Below are 15,347 nucleotides of genomic sequence, written 5' to 3' on the forward strand. Positions count from 1 at the left end.
ATAGTAACTACCGTGTCAGTAAGTGAATATTTATTTTAGATTATTCTACTATTTAAAGAGAAATATTTGGTTTAGTGAAAAGTTAATTATGGTATGGGTTAACACTAAAGATATAGTACACTTTGTTTGTCTAAAGTACTGTGCTAGTTAGGTAGTAAAGTAATCTGGTTAGGAACCAACTAGATAGACTAGTCTGGTATCTATAATACATGATCCTCATTTATATTTCTCTGGAAAACTGTAGGCTATTAAGAAGGTCAAAATTCTAAAGTTGTAACACTTGTTAAGTTCCACTAAGTAGGATAGGTCATATATATGTATGATAAGGGTTCTGAAGAGGGCTCTTCTTCTTCCTTCAATGCTACTTTCTGATTATTTTTCTTAAGTCTAATTGTATCTCTTCCTCATTAAGTTGGAAGCTATGGTTCTTAGCTAATGAGTGGTTATTCTATCTTTAGTTGTTGCTGCTGGTTCGAGAAGCATATCTAAGTTTGGAGCTTAGAAATGTAGTAGGTGAGTATCAGGTGAGTCTTTATCCTGACTCTCTTATATATACTATTCAAAAAGAAGTATATAAAATATATAAAGGATGATGGTATCTATGAAAATAAGTAAGCGTACGAGTATAGTAAAGAGGAAATAAAGGTTATGATGATATGTATAAAATTCTGTTCAAAAAGAATTTTGAAGGGTAAGAATATAGGTAAAGTTTGATAAACAAAAAGTATGAGTTCAGTCTGGAATGTGAATAAATCTGGATAAGTAAATGTTGAGTAAATGTTGAAAAAGTATATTTAGACTTCTTTACATGATATAATTTTATTTTATGTAAAAGAAACTTTTACTATAGTAACTTATTTTCATTATATGTTTTATGTAAAAAATTGTATTATAATTATTTTTAAAATGTTGAATGAGTAATATCATGAAAATCAAAAGTTTTATTATTATATGAATTAATTGAACAATATCAGTAACTGAACATTAGATTTTTATTTGAAGTTTCATCACAAAATAATAAAAAATTTAAGAGTAAAATTTTAAAAGTAATAAAATAAAGAAAAATATTATCACTACCTACACTTCTCTTCGTTACATATTCTATGTAAAAAATATTATAATCATTTTTTAGTTATCAAGAAAAATTATATTTTATGTAAAAGAAATTATTACTTTGGTAACTTCTTTTCATTATATATTTTATGTAAAAATTGTATTATAATTATTTTAAAAATGTTATATGATAAAAAAAAATCAAAGACATTATCATCGGTTTAAAATTTTTATTATTGTATGAATTAATTAAATAATATTAGATCACATTAACTCAACATTAGATTTTTATTTGAAGTTTCATCATAAAATACTAAAAATTTACCAGAAAATTTTTAAAAGTAATAAAATCAATAAAAAGTTTTTACTAACAAAAATATTATCACTACTTAGACTTCTTCTCCTTATCTATTTTATGTTAAAAAAATAATATTATCATCATTTTTTAATCATCAAGAAAAATTATGTTTCGACTTCTTTACATGATATAACTCTATTTTATGTAAGATAAGCAAATTTTTATACGATCTCTCTTATTCTCCAAGAGTGCTTTGCCGAGAGTCCTAGTGTAGGCAGTTGTTTCTACGGCTTGGGATGGGGGAAAGCGGTGGCGACGATAGAGAGCAGAGGGATGAGATCTCCCTCCTAACTGAAGAACTTATTCAATTATCTGTCAAAGGATCGAGGGTGGTTCCGAACGAAAAACCAACCCTAATCTGTACAACTTGGACAAAGAAACTTTATAACCCTGAAAGTTTTAGGGCACAGATGAAAAGTTTGTGGAAAACAAAGGAGTTTGAGATTCAAACAACAGGGCAGAATCTATATTTGATCCTGTTTGAGTTGGAAGAAGATTTGGAGTTGATCATGGAATGAAGACCACGGTTGTTTCGAAAGAGTCTAATCTTATTTGACAGGATAACTCAATCGGTGGAAAGATCTCAAATATGTCTAAATCCCTCACCAATTTGGTTAAAGGTAGGTCCATGTTTACCGAAATTTGACAAAAAAGATTCATTACACGCCATAGGTGTCACTTTTGGAGGGGTAATCAGATCTGAAATTAGCAGACTTTTAGACTGTAGTTCGCTGAATTCTACAGAAAAAAGTAAAATCAGAAAGGATCCTCCATACACGTTGGCACTAAAAGCATAATCAAAACTTGTTGGAAAGGAAAGTATTAAATTTAATGATTTTTCAAAGAAGGTTAGGGCTTAGTGCTCCTACACAGGTGATTCTGAGAATGGGATGATCGAAGATAAAATAATTGGAGAAGCGAATAATTTGATGGGGGTGATGCACGGGAGACCACAAGTGAGCGTTGAAGAGAAGATGCTGAAAAATCAGGTGGACGTAGCTACAGTCATGATTGACGAACAGATGACTGATAATAGAAGTAGTCCAGTTATTAACTTAAATTTAGCAAAGAAGGCAAGTTGGAAAATAATTGCTCTAGGTCAACTGGTGACTCAGCGAACGGATGAAAGCTGAAATAAGAAGAGGAAAGCTACTGAAGAAAGATTGGAGATCTATAATATAGAAGCTGTATATGGAGATGGAACCAAAAGGCTGAAAAAAGAAAAAGAAAAAGATCAAGGTGTATCGTTATCAGAAGTGATGAGTAATACTATGGACCAGAACGATATTCAACTAATTATGGGATCGGCGGCTGCCAAGAGGCAAGCCGACCAAATGCAATGAAAAGCATTAATTGGAATGTTCGTGGATTAGGGAGTCCACGAACAGTTAGAAGGCTGCTATACTTTTTAAAGCAGCATAATCCCCAGATGGTCTTCTTAATGGAGACAAAAATAAACAAGCAATGTATGGAAAAAGTCAGAAGAAGTTGTGGTTTTCGGAATGGAATTGACGTTGATGCAGAAGGCTCCTGAGGTGGTTTATGCTTAGCATGGAAAGGAGAGATTTCAGTCACTTTAAGAAGTTTCTCCAAGTATCATATTGATGTTATAATTATGGAAGAAAATGGTAACGAAGAGTGGAGATTCACAGGATTCTATGGCTCCCCTTATGTCAAAGATAAGAATGAGTCTTGAAATTTGCTACGAAAATTAGGACAAGATCAGGGACACCTATGGCTTGTAAGTGGGAATTTCAACGAAATTATGTATTCTTTTGAGAAGAAAGGAGGGCTTCCAAGAGAAGAAAGACGAATGGAGGCTTTTAGAGAGACCTTTGAGGAATGTCAATTAGAAGACTTAGGATATACAGGGGTTTGATTCACATGAGAAAGAGGAAATTTGCCTGAAACAAATATCAGAGAAAGATTGGATAGGGGAGTTGCTAATGACAAATGGAGGAATCTCTTCCCGACCGAAAATATTCATCATTTAACTCATTCGATGTCCGATCATTGTCCAATTCTTCTCAATACAAAAATTGAAAATACTTATGTGGGAAGTCCAAGGTTTAAATTTGAGGTATGGTGGACCATGAAAGAATCTTTAGAGGGGAAAATTAAAACATCTTGGGAATTATCCACCGGTACTTTATTGGATAAACTGGAAAAACTACAATCAAATTTAAAGGAATGGGCAGAATTAATTAAAAAAGGCCGAGAAGGGTTAAAGAAAAGGCTTACTAAGAACCTTGAGATGCTGTTGGAGGAAGAAAGCAACGATGATATAATGGCAAAGATTATTGATACAAATGTGCACTTAAATAAATAAATTGATAAAGATGAGATGTATTGGGAACAGAGGGCAAGAGCAAATTGGCTTAAAATAGGGGACAAGAACACATCTTTTTTTCATAAGTACACCTCGTCTCGTCGAAAAAAAAACACTATTTCGAGGCTGGAGTTAGATGGAGGAAGAGAGGCGACTGAAGAAGGCAAGATCAGTGAAGTTGCTACGTCATTCTTTCAGGAGCTATTTACATCAAAAGGAGTAGGAGAGTTATCTCATCTCTTAAAAGGCATTGAAGGAAAAATTACGCAAGATATGAATGCAGATTTAATGGCAAATTTTACGAAAGAAGAAGTGTATTCAACCTTGAAAGGAATGGGACCAACGAAAGCACCAGGACCTGATGGATTTCCAGCACTTTTCTTTCAGCAATACTGACATATAATAGGTAAAGAAGTTATAACTTTTTGGGAATTTTAAATAGCGGTACAAATCTTGGCCCTTTCAATTCAACTGATATTGTACTGATTCCAAAAACTCAAAATCCGAAGAATTTAGCAAAATTCAAACCTATAGTTTATGTACTGTTATCTACAAACTCGTAGCTAAGACAATTTCCAATAGACTTCAGAAGGTTATTGGGCAATGTATTGATGTGGCGCAGAATGCTTTTGCCCCAAGAAGGCTAATTTCTGATAACATTTTGCTAGCTTACGAGATCCTACATACTTTCAGGCGAAAGCATACAGGAAAGAAAGGTTTAATGGCAGTAAAACTTGATATGAACAAAGCCTATGATAGGGTCGAGTGGAGGTTTCTTAAGAAAGTTATGTTGCGAATGGGCTTTGCAAAAGAATGGGTTGATTTAATTATGAAATGCATTTCTACAGCAACTTATGCAGTCAATATCAATGGAAAAAGGAGGTGAACTTTTCAATCTTCTAGAGGGTTGCACTAGGGTGATCCCCTTAGTCCCTTCCTATTTCTACTATGTAGCGAGGGGCTTTCGGCATTAATGAGTTTGGCATTGAAAGAGGGTAAGATAAAAAGAGCAAAGGCAAGCAGGAAAGGACCCCATCTCACATCTTCTCTTTGCAGATGACTGTATATTGTTCGGTGAAGCCATTGATGAGGGAGTGAGATTGCTAAAAGAGATTCTAAAGGAATATGAAGACTGTTTTGGTCAGTGCGTTAAATTTGATAAATCTACAATTTTTTCAGCTCGAATACATCAGAAGAAAAAAAGGATGAGGTATTAGGAAGTTTAAGGATAAGAGGGTCAATAGATATGGAGAAGTATTTAGGTCTCCCTAATGTGATTGGTAGACGTAAAAGGGAGTCATTTCAATATCTAAAAGATAAGGTCAATTCCAAAATTAAAGATTGGAGTACCAGATTGCTTTCACAAGGAGGTAAAGAAGTATTCATTAAATCAATACTTCAGGCTATTCCGACCTATGCTATGTCATGTTTTCTTCTTACTAGTTCCCTATGTGATGAACTGGAAAAGATCTTTGCCAATTTCTGGTGGCAAAAGTAGGGGAAAAAAAGAATCCACTGGTGTAAATGGCAGCATATGTGTGGAGCCAAAGGAGGAGGAATAGGCTTTAGGAACATGGTTAAATTTAATGTCTCCTTATTAGCTAAACAAGGCTGGAGAATACTAAACAATCCAAACTCGCTAGTTTCTACACATGGAAGAGTATATGGGCAATTAAAGGTATTCTATCAGAAGGATTATGCCAAAAAGTGGGGAAGGGTACTGAAATCTCGATTAAGAATGACAGTTGGATATCAGATTTAAATTATGCCAGTTTATCGTCTCATTTTACTAATTTGCGAGATTATAAAGTTGCAGAGTTAATTGACGATAGCAATAGAAAATGGAAAAAAGACTTGATCGAATCTACCTTTCCAGTGGAGATATCTGAGAAAATCCCGCTAGCTAAAGAGCCTCATGATGATTTTCTGGCCTAGAGGGGAGAGTCCTCGGGAGAGTTTACGGTGAGAAGTGCTTATAAACTATTACAAGATATTGAAATTGACCCTAGAGCTTATGCCTTACAAAACGAAACTAGGAAGTTTTACAAAAATCCCTGGCTCCTAAATCTACCTTCTAAGCTAAAAATTACAGTCTGGCGAATATCATGGAATTATATACCAACGTGGGTTAATTTGCATTACAGAAGGCTTTTAAGTCATACAATATGTTCTGGGTGCGGCAGAGCGGCAGAAACCACAAATCACATATTCCGCGAGTGTCCTGTGGCAACGACAGTATGGGAAGAGTTATCATTCTCGGAGTTACTACAAGTACCCCATATGGAATTTATACAGTGGTTCACCTGGGTTTTGAACAGAATACTCCCACCCGTCGTAGGGCCTTTTGTTGTGCTCTTTGGGCAATTTGGGGAGAAAGGAACAAGAGAGTGCATGAGAAGACAAGTAGATCTGGGAAAGAGATTGCATTTTTTATCAAGATATATATCTCCGAGCTAAGTGGGGTTGAAGAAAAAGTTCCAAAAGTTATAACAGGAGATAGAAAGTGGAAACACCCACCTGGCCAGTTTGTGAAGGTTAACTTTGACGCAGCTTATGATGAGAATGTACGATAATCGGCAGTAGGAATTGTGGCCAGGGACAGTGAAGGAACTGCTCTCTTATCAATTACAGAGATTCATCATCAAGTAACATCAGCTTTTGCCGCCGAAGCAATAGCTTGCCGGATAGCAACTCAAATCGGTATGGACATGCAATGGCCAAACATTATTATTGAAGGAGATGCACTATCAATCATAAAGAAATGCAAACAAAAAAGGCATGATAAATCAAGGATCGGAGCATATATCCGAGATATTCATCAGTTACTGGTAAAATCAAAAAGATGCTATTTTGAGTACATACCAAGAGAAACAAACAGTCTAGCACATACATTAGCAAGGGAGGCATTAAAAAAGAAGGAAGAGATTTACCTGATCGGAAGAGTTCCGGAGTATGCTGAGAACTCGAAAGAAGAAGAAAAGAAGGGAGAGTACAGAACAAAGAGGCTACAAAAGGGGAAACCCAAAGGTTTGATGAAACGGCCTCATTGAAATCCTGGAAACGTCACATTGAAGAAATGAATAATGATCTGAAAAGACGGGAACAGATTTTTTTTGATTGGGCAAGTTTGCGGTGTCTTTAAATAGGTTCTAGAGGTTTATGATTTTATTACTCTGTTTATTTTAGTTTTATATAATAAGGAGAAAGGGGGGAGTTGGTTTATGGTTTTGTTTTGTTCTTCGGGCCAGAGTTTCTAGGGCCCTTGTATATGGCTTTCTTTAGTCTAGGTTAATTTTTGTGTTTTACTTTTTTAATTAATAAAGCCCAATCGAATTTAGTTCAAAAAAAAAACTCTATTTTATGTAAAAAAGAAATTTTTACTACAGTAAATTCCTTTCATTATATATTTTATGTAGAAAATTTTATTATAATTATTTTTAAAATATTGATATGATGAAAAATAAAAACAAAAATCATTATGAGTTTTTCCAAATCCGTACTTTTTTTATATTAATATTTATTTTAGTTTAATATATTTTTTAACTTTATTTTATAAGTTATTAATATTCGCATGGTAAGATGTTTGTATTATGTTCATAAAAATTTGAATTATTATTTTTAAATGAAAAAATAATTGAAGGATAACTTTGAAAATATAGATTTAATTTGGTAAAGTTTAAATTATTATTTTTAAAATAAAATATAATTACAAAATAACTTAATCACGATTATGACACAAAAGTTACAAATATATATTATGTCTATACATTGTTTAGTGAGCTCAAGGAAAGTTAACAATTTTTTTTCCTTCCGAATCATTTGAAAGTATAAATTTAAATTCAATCAAATTTTATAAAAAAAAATGTATATATATGAATTTTTCAATTTGTCTCCAATAATTATAAATTTAAAAATATTTTCATAATTTTTTATATAAAATAAATTGTGAATTCTTAGATTTTGTTTTCTTTAGAATTTTATGATATTTTTATTTTTTTCAATTTTTTAAAAAATTACCATTAATTTTTTTTTAAAAAATACCAAACTAATGTTTTAATTATAATTCCATATTATTTCATTAATAGGGAACAGAAGTCAGCAGATGAATGATCAAAAAGTAACAATCTGATAACGAAAATGATCATAATGTAATTTTTAATAGTTGGATGATTTGATGAGAAAAGTAACTAAAACATAACCCAATCAGAAGAGCAAGCTGTAAGTTGGTCTAGCAGGATCAAACTCCAAAACCAAGTCACATTAAAGAATTCAAAGCCACAGACTAGAAACTATCACAAGTTGACTTCTATATCCAGTAGGATTAACATTGAATTCATTGGAAGCTGCAACTCTGAAAACTCTGTCCAAATAAGAAATTTCAGATTAACAATCTGAAGCAAAAGCTTCAAGTGTTAGATTGCAGTAATAGCAGTGAATAGAGCCAATGGCTGAATTTAAAATGGGATAATCCATCTTTCAATAGCATATCTACAGATCAGCCAAGGCCAAAACCATGCGAGGATACTCGAATTCAAAATGAAGAAAAAAGCACTACGCTGCAGGGGGCCTAAGCTCATGATCTTGAGACGTATCCCGTGCTGATGGAGGTAAATATTGCCACATTGGGACCAAACCATAACCAGGAAAAATTGCCATCTTGTTTGCCGCGGCATGATACCCTGCTGGGTGAGCAGGAAGATATCCAGCTGCTGAAACGTTCAATGTTTTCAGCTGTTGCTCTATCCTTTCTTTATTTGCCTTCAGTACAAGCTTCTCCTCACGAATTTCATTCTTCTCAGCCTGTTGTAGTGGGAAATTAACAAAGGAAAATGGGAAAGAAAATGAAGACAGTATAGTATAATATACGATGCAATTGGAAACAACAGAAACCATTCATCAACAAAATCAGTATCTACATGTCTCAGGCAATTTTAAAGGTCTGGAACTTTAGTATGCCTGCTTTCCAAGCTCAACTTTTCAAAGATTTCTTTTTGTCGCTAATTCAGTTAAAGACCAACTTGTTTTAAGCTAGACAAGTCTACGATATTTCCATTTATTAGTTGCATACAAATGCAAATGATTAAAATTTGCATTGATCAAGACATGGCACTGAACAGGATGTCAGCTACACCAAATTGTATCACAAATGAGCACAACAATTAACTTATCAATTTTCGTCTATGCATCTCAACACGGTAAACTGATTCAAACGATACTGATAAACCAAAATTAAAGTCAGCAACATACACCTTACATGGTTCAGAGGCCAAAGAATGCTGCTTAACAAATCAAAGAGTTAAAAGACTAGCAGTTTACTGAAGATTTGAGCAAATTATAGAACAAAGATGATGTGAATATCTAGTTTTACCTAAAGAGAAGGAAAACTAACCTTTAAACTTTTTATTTCCTCCAATAGCTTTTCATTTGTTTCTTTGAGCTCCTGAGCGTCAGTTCTTAGTTGGGTCAGAACTCTGATTGCATCATCCAGTATTGCGGATTTGTCAGTCCTGGCAGGTCTCCCAGGTTCCAAAGTAGAGCTTAGATCCAGAAACCTACAAGAGAATAACAAAATCTGATTCTTTGACATTCACAGCCTGATTAATGTGCTGTAAAAAGTGTACCTTTGATAAAATGTTAACCAATATGAATACCAGAAAAGAACAGAAAAAAAATGCAATATTAACCAAAAACAATATCTTTGCTTCAAAAATTAGAAAGAAAGTATAAAAGGTTGGAACAATTTCATGAAGAAACTAATGGAAGAAGATGGTGAAAGTACCATAAAAGCCCCTGTAGTAGGAATCAGATTGCATTTTGCCCCCTCTACTCAAAAAATAAGCAAACTAGTCATTATACGTTAGATTAGAGAGCAAACCCGTCCTATTAAAAATTTCATCCATTTCTATAGTTAAAAATTGATCTCTTTATGTTAGCATGACGTAAACATGGCATGTCACTGTCTGGTTATTCCATTAAGGAAAAATAGTTTTTACAATACAAATAAATAGATTTTTTAATATTAAGGACTAATTTACTATTTGATCTAATGTACAGAGACTAATTTGCTCATTTTTTTAGTATAGGGGCCTTTATGGTACTTTTACCCAAAAAAAAATACATACCTTTCATTCAATTTCTCCCGTCTTAATTTCTCACGGCAAGCTTTAGTCCCTGGCCTGCTGCATGATCCACTGCGTCCCCTATAAATGCCATCAATTTCTAATATCAGTCTTTCAAATTAAGATTTTAAGAATAAATCATACAAAACTAATATGAAAACTTCAAAAAAAAACAACACGAATTTTTTATTGCAATTGATGTCAAATTCAATAACAAGTAAACATGAAGCAAAAAAAAAAAGTTTGTTTTTTGTTTTTTGTTCTAAGAACTAAGCGTCATGGGTCCGAACAAAAAACCTACTTTATATTATATTCGACAATTAAATACCCATAAACCGCTAAGAAATTAGAGAAACATTGAAATATGGATTGAGACAATACCTCTTGCGCGAGCAATCTCTATCGACGAATTCCTTTTCTTCATGAACAACAATTTCCCTACCGCTACTGGAACAATAATTGTAATCCAAATTCAAATCTCAAGGGGAAAAAATACTGAATTATAACAAGTTACTGAGAAAAACAAAACCTAGATTAAATCGAAATTCTTTAGGGAAAAAAACCTGTAATTGGGCAAAAGTATATCTGGAGATGTATTTTCATCGATGAAACTATAATCCAGAAAATCCCAAACTTCTATTAAATCCATTTTGCACCACTACGACTCTTAAATCTTTAAATTCTTTTTTTTTCTGGGAAATTCGTCGTGATATAATAAGGTAAAAATATATTTGTAGGAAATTTTGGGAATTGAAAATCTTCTTTTTGTTTTTTTGGTTGAATATGGAAACATATATCCAATGACATAAAAACACGTGGAGAAGGGTGAGTTAGTGAAATGACCGGGCTGCGCGCCGCCGCTTCGTTATTGATATTCTAAAGTGGCTATCACTTATTCCCTCCACTTCAATTTCGGCGGTTCATATAGTTTTGGGATTTCATAGTTTGTTTTTTTATACATTATATTATAACTTTTCAATCTAAGTTTATTTATATTATATACTAACTTAATTATGAAATAAATAAAAATGAAGTTGTTTAAGCATTTGGTACCATTTTTTATATAAAGTGGAAAATAATGGGTAATTTTGATAAAAATATCGTCTTTAAAAAATAATTAGAGTTTTAGGTCGATTTTTTTAATATTTAAAGGAATAAGTCAATTTTAGAGAGAGAAACTAAAAAACACGTCCGGTAGGAATTAGGGTGCGCTTTCAGCCCCCTAGCTAACACCTTAGTAGAAAACATTTCCTAAAAGTTGTGTTTTCTATTTTTTTTTGTATTGGGTGTCTGTGTTTGTAGAGAATGATTTTAGGAGAAAGATTTATTTTTGTTTGTGTTTAAGGTAGACATTTTGATAATTTTAAAGTATCTTTGAGTTCTCGGTAATGCGATGTGCTCGGAGACCCATATATTTGATCTATCATGTGGGGATGGAACCATTACCTTAGAATCTCATCGCATTGCAACTCAAACTCCCAGTTCACGGTGGTTATATACTCACATGTTGAAATATAATTAGGGCTCCTAGTTGATGGTGGTTATACGATCACAGGTTGAAGTATAACTCCGCCCCCAGTTGACAGTGATTATGTGGTTCTGGGTTCAAGTTTCATGATACTGGAAGAGGATGCTTTATAAACCCCATACATAAGTTTGAGATCATAATCATAGGAAAAAACAAAAGGGCTTTCCAGTATAATGAACTTATTCTTTTTCTCCACCTCCACCAAAGTAGTATCCTTAATGTAATAGACCGTTTTTCAGTAGTGTCGAAAATAATGATTTTGGGACCACAATTACGACGAGTGAGTCTATAGATATATTTAATTAATATTTATGATTTAAATATATTATAATAGTGAATTGTGATTTAATAGATTTTATTAATTGTTCAGTTAGTTAAAGTATAAGTGGTATGTACCGAAAGTTAGTGATTTTGAAAAATGAGGTATTAGGACCTCGTTTTCACAAGCTAAGGTCGTAAATATTTTTATTAAATATGTTACGGAGTTATTGTATTAGTGGATTGAAGCTTGGTTTGGTAATTTTAATGATTTGATAGTTAATTAAAGAAAAATGACTAAATCATAAAAACTATAAAAATTAATCATTATTAATTTTTATTATTTAAGTGACTTAAATAGTAAATGTTAATTTTTTTAAATAAATATATCGTAGTGCTAAGGTTTATACTGTTAGTGCTTAATTCCTAAACAAATAAATGTTAATTTTTTAAGTTAAAAACTAGGTAAATAATATTAAAATAAAAGGTCATCTTCAACCCCATTTCTTTATTTTCACCGTTTGAGCTTTGTAAAAGGGGGGAAAACAACCATGCTTTCCGTTGAAGCTTGTGTTTCTTGCATTTAAGCCATTTCTAACCCATTTTTTTTTATGATTTTTATATTTTTGATATCGTTGCAATTGGTTCAGCTAACCTGTATTTTTATTTTTAAAACTGTTAGGGTACATTTGGTTCACTGTAATAGGATAAAGCTATAATTAAATAGAACTGTAATGGAATAAAGCTGTAATCAGTAATTCAATTGTTTGGTTGAATGTAATGGAATAGAACTGTAATAGTATTCTTGTGTTTGGTTGAATGGAATGATGTTGTAATAGCATAAGGAAAAAAACTAAAATGATTAGAATACCCTTAGCAGAATTTTTTTAGGTAGATGATTATGGTTATTGTTATTAAATTTTAATAAGATTATTATTAAAAATAATTTAATAAAAATAATAAATAATGTAACCATATTTTAACATAATTATTATTAAATATAATTTAATAAAATAATATATAATTTAATAAAATTCTTAAAAAATTATTATATGAATTAAAAAATCATAATATATAATACTATAAAAATAATATATAATCTACTTTATTATTTTTAAATTGCAATACATATTTAATATGCTAAAATATCATTAGTGAAACAAATAATTTAATTATTCTACAATAAAAAACAAAAATATTAGAAGTAATAAATAACTTGAGAATTATATTTCACATCCAAACATAATATTCATATATTAACAAAAAGTTACATGATTTCATTAGTTTATATGTCATAATCCATATGTTATAAAATTTTACAACATCAAAAAGTTATAACATTGTAATGACATTCTATCATATCATTATACCATCCAAATATTACAAACATAAAAAGTTAACAAAATATCATCAACACAACGATGATTATCATACACAGAGGGAATACTATGTCTCACAACCCCATCAGTTGCCAAATCGGCCTCCCTCTTCTCCATGGCATTCTTTGTCTACTGCTGCCGTTACATTGTGCAGACCATTCATTTGCTCTTTTTTCATATTGGCAAACAACGAATCCAGTGTATGAGGCCTTCGCTTTGTAACTAGATTCCCTTATTGTTGCTGTTGCGACTGGTGCTGCCATATTTTCATGCTTTGCAACGAATCCAGTGTATGGGTTTCATTTTGTTTTTCTAGTTTGCCAACTCTTAGCTACTTTTTCCTATTTCGATCCTATCAGATTTGAAGCACTATGCGACAACTAGCAGATAACCAAACGATTAAATATAAAGCCACATTCACAAAAAAAAAAGAAAAACTAGCTCACTGAAAAATTAAGCACTTTCAGTTAATCAAATTCCAGCTGATGTGGGATCCTATAATGTAATAATCTTCAACCATCTGCTTTGAGGCCAAGGGAGTATACAACAGTAAGATTTTGCAATTTTCTCTCATGGTCTGCACATATGTTCTATGCTTTTAATCAGATTTCCTTCTAAAAGTGACACACAATCCAAACCAGGAACATAGTCTAATTTGAAGTAGACGTCTATTAGATTGTTGTACCAACGGCGATTTAGCACCAAAACTTAATATCATAGTCAAATATGGTTTAATGACAAATATATAATTGTAAAATCATCACATCAATGTCTCCTCTCACATCCTCTTCAACTGTCATTACAATTTCTTCAAACAAGATGTTCCAGAACCAAACATCCATTACTCATCATCATTGGTTTTTCAACAACAAAAAAGCATAAACAGATCAATAAAAGTAAATGCATTGAATTTCTCCAGTAAATTGCATCTTAATCTTTCAAAAGTACTTGATGGTTGCATCTTAATCTTACAGTTGATCGCAGGGTTGTCATTTTTTCATGCTTTCCATCTTCGTCCTCACCAAAATCGACAATATCAAGAGCTACGCTATTCTTTTTCAGCTTCTTCCCAATCATCTCCAATGCCCTTTTTTCATGCTTAATAGGACTGAGCACAAAGCATACGGAAAAAGAAAAGAAAAAAGTTATTTTTGATTTGAAGTAAATGAGCAAATCAACGGCCAATATAACATACCTTCCAGCAAAAACTATAATCCTTTGCTGCTGATTTTTGTTTTGGCGATGCTTTAGAGCCAACTAAGCAATCTGAATTCCAGCTGCTAGGTTCATCTCACCCCCCATTTCAAGACCTGTATGCATTGAAACGTACATATAGAATAAGAAGGTAACGATGATGACATAGCTAATAGAGTAAAGGAAGATGACCCTTTATTCAGAAATATGTAAACAAAATATCATAGATTACTCATTAATTACATGCTACTTTTGCATAAAAATGACAAGCTACACTAAATATAACTCCTGAAACCCAACAGCAATGACAAGTTCTCCATTTATAAACTCTAATAAAAAAGCTGCTCATCTTTCATAGAGGTTATCAAACATGGATTTCCCACAGAACTGCATGCTTTACATAGGTTATGCTACAGGTTTGCTAAAGTTAAGTAAAGTAAATTACTCGTATGATCCAAATAACAAGCCGTAAAACTATTAATGTTGTTTTTTCTTCAACATATACGTCAATTTTTCTTATTAGAAGGAAACAAAGTATCCTCCATGTTAGAGGTGCTCATGGGCTGGGTCGGGTTCGGGCTGAGCCCAGAAAAAAATTTTGGCCCGCTTCTTAGGCCTGGGTCCTGTTCGGCCCGGCCCGAAATATGGGCTTGAAATTTTGTCCAGGCCCGACCCATTTTTTTAATAAACACCAAAAATTTATATTAAAAATAAAAAAAATAAAAAAGTATTTAAAAAATTTTAAAAATAAAAAATAAAAAATATATTTATTATATATTCGGGTCGGGCTGGGCCGGGCCCGAGCCAAAAAAGTGGTGCCTGAGGCCCGGGCCGTTTTCTAAACGGGCTTCTTTTTTTTCCCAAACACATATTTCGGGCCTATATTTTTACCCGAACCCTCACATATTTCGGGTGGGCCGTCGGGCCGGGCTGGGCCGCCCGACCCATAAGCACCTCTACTCCATGTCCGTTATAAGTTCATAAAGACTAATCCTTTTAGCTGGGTTTTAGCTCCACAGATAAGACTAACAGCATCAACTTGGGCTTGAAATCGAGACAGAGAACAATCGCCGTTTCGCATCCATTCTGAGTTATCAATGCATATCATAGTAGCCTAATAGACCGATTT

General features: G+C 32.7%; 1 protein-coding gene and 1 long non-coding RNA gene across 4 annotated transcripts; both read right to left on the reverse strand.

The window, feature by feature from the left end:
- Nucleotides 1-623: 623 nt before the first annotated feature.
- LOC107914904 (uncharacterized) lies at nucleotides 624-6,971 on the reverse strand. 2 transcript variants are annotated; one of them, XR_005919499.1, is made up of 4 exons: nucleotides 6,671-6,971; nucleotides 6,258-6,484; nucleotides 4,064-6,149; nucleotides 624-3,941 (listed from the first exon to the last, which is right to left on the reverse strand). It is a non-coding gene; the product is annotated as an uncharacterized lncRNA (long non-coding RNA). The 2 variants fall into 2 exon arrangements; XR_005919498.1 differs by lacking the exon at nucleotides 624-3,941 and having other exon boundaries at nucleotides 5,578-5,961; nucleotides 6,044-6,149; nucleotides 6,671-6,929.
- Nucleotides 6,972-7,969: 998 nt separating this feature from the next.
- Nucleotides 7,970-10,698, reverse strand: LOC107914905 (transcription factor bHLH104). Of its 2 annotated transcripts, none has more exons than XM_016843953.2 (5): nucleotides 10,423-10,698; nucleotides 10,241-10,306; nucleotides 9,863-9,940; nucleotides 9,130-9,292; nucleotides 7,970-8,540 (listed from the first exon to the last, which is right to left on the reverse strand). In XM_016843953.2, exons 1-5 carry the CDS (start codon nucleotides 10,506-10,508, stop codon nucleotides 8,292-8,294), a joined length of 642 nt encoding a protein of 213 aa, XP_016699442.2. In that variant the 5' UTR covers nucleotides 10,509-10,698; the 3' UTR covers nucleotides 7,970-8,291. The 2 variants fall into 2 exon arrangements, with proteins under 2 accessions (XP_016699442.2, XP_016699443.2); XM_016843954.2 differs by having other exon boundaries at nucleotides 10,241-10,303; nucleotides 10,423-10,629.
- Nucleotides 10,699-15,347: the final 4,649 nt, after the last annotated feature.

The sequence above is a fragment of the Gossypium hirsutum genome, chromosome D10, assembly GCF_007990345.1.
Source record: "Gossypium hirsutum isolate 1008001.06 chromosome D10, Gossypium_hirsutum_v2.1, whole genome shotgun sequence".
Classification (NCBI taxonomy): domain Eukaryota; kingdom Viridiplantae; phylum Streptophyta; class Magnoliopsida; order Malvales; family Malvaceae; genus Gossypium; species Gossypium hirsutum.

Coding starts and splice junctions, on each gene's coding strand:
- LOC107914905 (XM_016843953.2), bottom strand. CDS start 10,508: ATGGATTTAATAGAAGTTTGGGATTTTCTGGATTATAGTTTCATCGAT. Junction 9,941..10,240: donor AGAGATTGCTCGCGCAAGAG/GTATTGTCTCAA, acceptor TGGCATTTATAG/GGGACGCAGTGGATCATGCA. Junction 9,293..9,862: donor CGGGAGAAATTGAATGAAAG/GTATGTATTTTT, acceptor ATTCTCTTGTAG/GTTTCTGGATCTAAGCTCTA.